This window comes from Lottia gigantea (assembly GCF_000327385.1).
Source record: "Lottia gigantea unplaced genomic scaffold LOTGIsca_157, whole genome shotgun sequence".
Lineage (NCBI taxonomy): Eukaryota > Metazoa > Mollusca > Gastropoda > Lottiidae > Lottia > Lottia gigantea.
The window spans coordinates 100,882-104,289 of NW_008707910.1; the positions used below are offsets into that span (position 1 = coordinate 100,882).

General features: G+C 38.2%; 1 protein-coding gene across 1 annotated transcript; it reads right to left on the bottom strand.

Moving 5' to 3' along the window:
- Positions 1–214: 214 nt before the first annotated feature.
- Positions 215–2,498, bottom strand: LOTGIDRAFT_173360 (hypothetical protein; the record flags this gene model as incomplete). Its single annotated transcript, XM_009050838.1, has 4 exons — positions 215–481; positions 1,353–1,594; positions 1,959–1,961; positions 2,435–2,498. The coding sequence occupies 4 exons, from the start codon at positions 2,496–2,498 to the stop codon at positions 215–217; spliced, it is 576 nt and encodes a 191-aa protein (XP_009049086.1).
- Between the last annotated feature and the right edge of the window lie 910 nt (positions 2,499–3,408).

Consider the following 3,408-nt stretch of genomic DNA (forward strand, 5'->3'; position numbering starts at 1 on the left):
TGGGTTACACACCGCCTGCCCCAAGCGTTTTACAGACCCTAGTTTGGCTGATGCCCATACAATCGACAAATCGTGTATCTTAAATGTGAATTTTATATGAAAGACATTAAATAACATTAGAGTTTATCAGCTATTTTATTCAACACTTCCATATTTTGATCGTGCATAGATTTCATTTCTTTCATTAAATTGTCATTTTTTTCTTTAAGATACTTTAGTACCTCATCCATACCACCACGACTTTTCTTGGATTTCTTATCACTCGTAGTATCAGGCGTTTTTCTCTTTCGCGAATTTTCGGTGCTTTCATTGGAATCTGCCATATCAGTGATATATATGATTCGTAACCTGAATTTCGCTTTGACCTTCCCTCCGAATCGATCGTTAATATTGGAATTACCGTAGGGTCATTCCCCATTATCTCTCCCATTTCTCTACTGAATTCGAATTTAGAAGGCGCAGCACCTGTACGATTGATAGTCTGGCAATAATCACGGTAACCTTTTTTTAGATTTTTCCATTTATCTTCACATTTTGTACTTTTGTGATTACGGCTACACCAAGATCATGCTAAATTGACTTCCATACTGATTGTTTATTCCTCGACGCTTTCAAATCGTCCATTCTCTCACCCACAAGTGTGATAAACCTTTTTGTTTCCGAGCATGTCCATGTCTTGAGCTTAGAATATAAAAGTATGTATATTATATAACATGCGATATCAAATAATACTTATATGAAAAAACAACCAGTGTTTGGGGTAAGCATCCACTAAATAGTCAATATTGTGAATATTTACTTTGACAATATCACGTCCACAACACTATAAGATCGATGAGAATAATGAAGGCTGGTCTATACACAAATTTGTTCAGATGAGGCAATAATAAAGGTCCGTTGTACAAATCGGCAACGAACGTCCTGGGAAGTCAAAGAAGGGTAATCACAATTGTCATCTCACAATCTAAATTCCGCCCAGACGTTCTGGTCGTGCGACCATTCATAACCGTGCCACACAGCAAATTTAAGTTCAGAATATTGTTATTTTGAATATAATACATACTGCTTGCTTTGGACGTTGTGGGTGACATTTGTTCAGCTACAGTTATATTCGACACTAAAAATCCATAAAAATATAGCTATATTGTATGTTTTACATAAATGATACAATATATTATAGCATCTCCGTGTTGACACTAAATTAATCAAGGTTTTATTTTTTCCCGATAATGCCTATATAAACCTTAAAGACTGGTGATTGGTGATTCACAAATTAATGATTCGTACCTAGTTCACCAATTAAACGAAGAATATTCATTTTCGGATACTTTTATAAAATGCAATTTACATACCACGTTCAATGCTTTTAAAGATAGTCTAACCGGTGGTGTGGGTACTGGAAGTCTAACAGGTAGTCTGGGCACTGGAAGTGTAATTGCCGGTGTTGGTACTAGGAACCGTGTCGGGGGTGTAGTAACAGAAAGTCTAAGCCTAGGTACAAGAGGTGGCGTCGGTTGTTGTGTTGCACTTTTCTGGTTTAATGATATTATACCAAGCGACTCTAGCATAATATTATTCTCTGCTCTATACAATCCTTAAATATACAACAATATCGTATATCATACATCAATATCATAAATCGGAAACACAGTATTCATCTCATCCGAACGAATACCCCCTTTTCAAGTCAGTACATTGGATTAGACAATCGAGGATAACGCCCAGATATGTAATATGACATGGCCAAAAAGCGCAAAAACAATTTCTCGATTGAACTTAAAACATGTTTGCAACCCCGTGCCCAGAATTTAAACCAGTGACATTCACCAAGAGCAACAAACGTTCTAACCAATCGGCCACAACGGGCCCCTATAATTATGTGCAACAATCTCTTTAACAGTTCAACGTTAGAACAAACATCACCATTCTCAACCCTTTACTCAAAGAACTGAACTTACCAGCTAAACATACATAACATAATAATTGTTTTCTACTTTTTCACTCACTTAATGCTTTAGCCCAGGCAGCTTCATGAAATGTTTTCACAAATGCCTCGAAATTGCAATTCTCTTATGAAATTTTTAAAATTAGTCTTTTTTGTCGAATTTGTAGTGTAGCATTTGCAACCATCTTGAATGAATGAATCATGGGATGCTTCCCTAACTAACCCACCCGACAAGCCGATTAGTTAGGTCGGGCCCGAGTAAGCGCGAGATGTCACGTGACCAAGTAATAGAACACTCTCGGGCCAGGCACGAGTTGGCTCGAGTGAGTAAACGAACACGCTAAACGTACTACGAGACCACCAGTTCAACATTAAATGTTGCTGCGGCCACGTTGCTACAAGGTCACATGTCCTCATTCAATGCACTGAACTGAAACCCGCTCGTAAGCCACTGACAGATTACCTGGAAACCAACGGCATACCCCTCACCATACAGAATGTTTTGGCTCCACCCACGGACCACTGGTATACGATAATGGAACTCGTCTTCCATTTTTATAACCGAATCTGTCTTGAACAGATAGGCTAAGTTTTTTATTCTCAAAGTTTCTTAACACTTTTAATTATATCCAATCAATTTAGCAAGTTTCATTGCAGAAACATCAGAGAACATCTTTCCACCTTTTGTTGAAAGCTTTTCCTCCTTTTTATTTTCCCTCTCTTTTCTCTCTTTCTTTTTTTTTTCTTTTTTTTTTCAGGTCTTCTAGTTTTCCAACAGATAACAGATAATCTAACCAAACCAAACCAACGACTACCATTCGACTACCAATCAACAAGAAATACCATGATTAGAACGAGTTTGGAAGAATGAAGGAGATCCAGTAACTCACGCAACACCATCCAGGGCCGAGTTTCACCGCCATGTCATTCGACCCGACCAGATCTAACAAGAATCAACAACCAAACCAACAACACCGAATCATCCAATTTGATTCAATGCAACTACCAACTACTACGACTACCAAAAACTACCTAGTTTGCGATATCAGCATCCGCTGGAAGCGAACGTTAACGTGTCATCTACCAACCAACTATAATCTTTTAAGCTCTCACTTTGATGAATCTTTTCAGACCATTCCTGAATGTTTACATCAATGAGACGTACTTTTACAGCGTCAAGAATACCCACTTCCTGAATATTCCAAGCATATCCAAAACCAATAGAACTTGACAGTAAACGGACTTTGGTGACCCAGGTTATCCTACCAACTGAATCAAGCCTCTTTAACTTGACATATACTTGATTCGGGTACCTTTTTTATAATCCAAACATATGAATCGTATCCAATATATAATAGACAGCTCATACGTAACGACCGCACTATCCCATGGCTCCAGTCGCGGTGCTGCTCTTGCGAATTTGAAGAGAGAATTTGCAAACTGGGACTGCACAACTTCTGTAT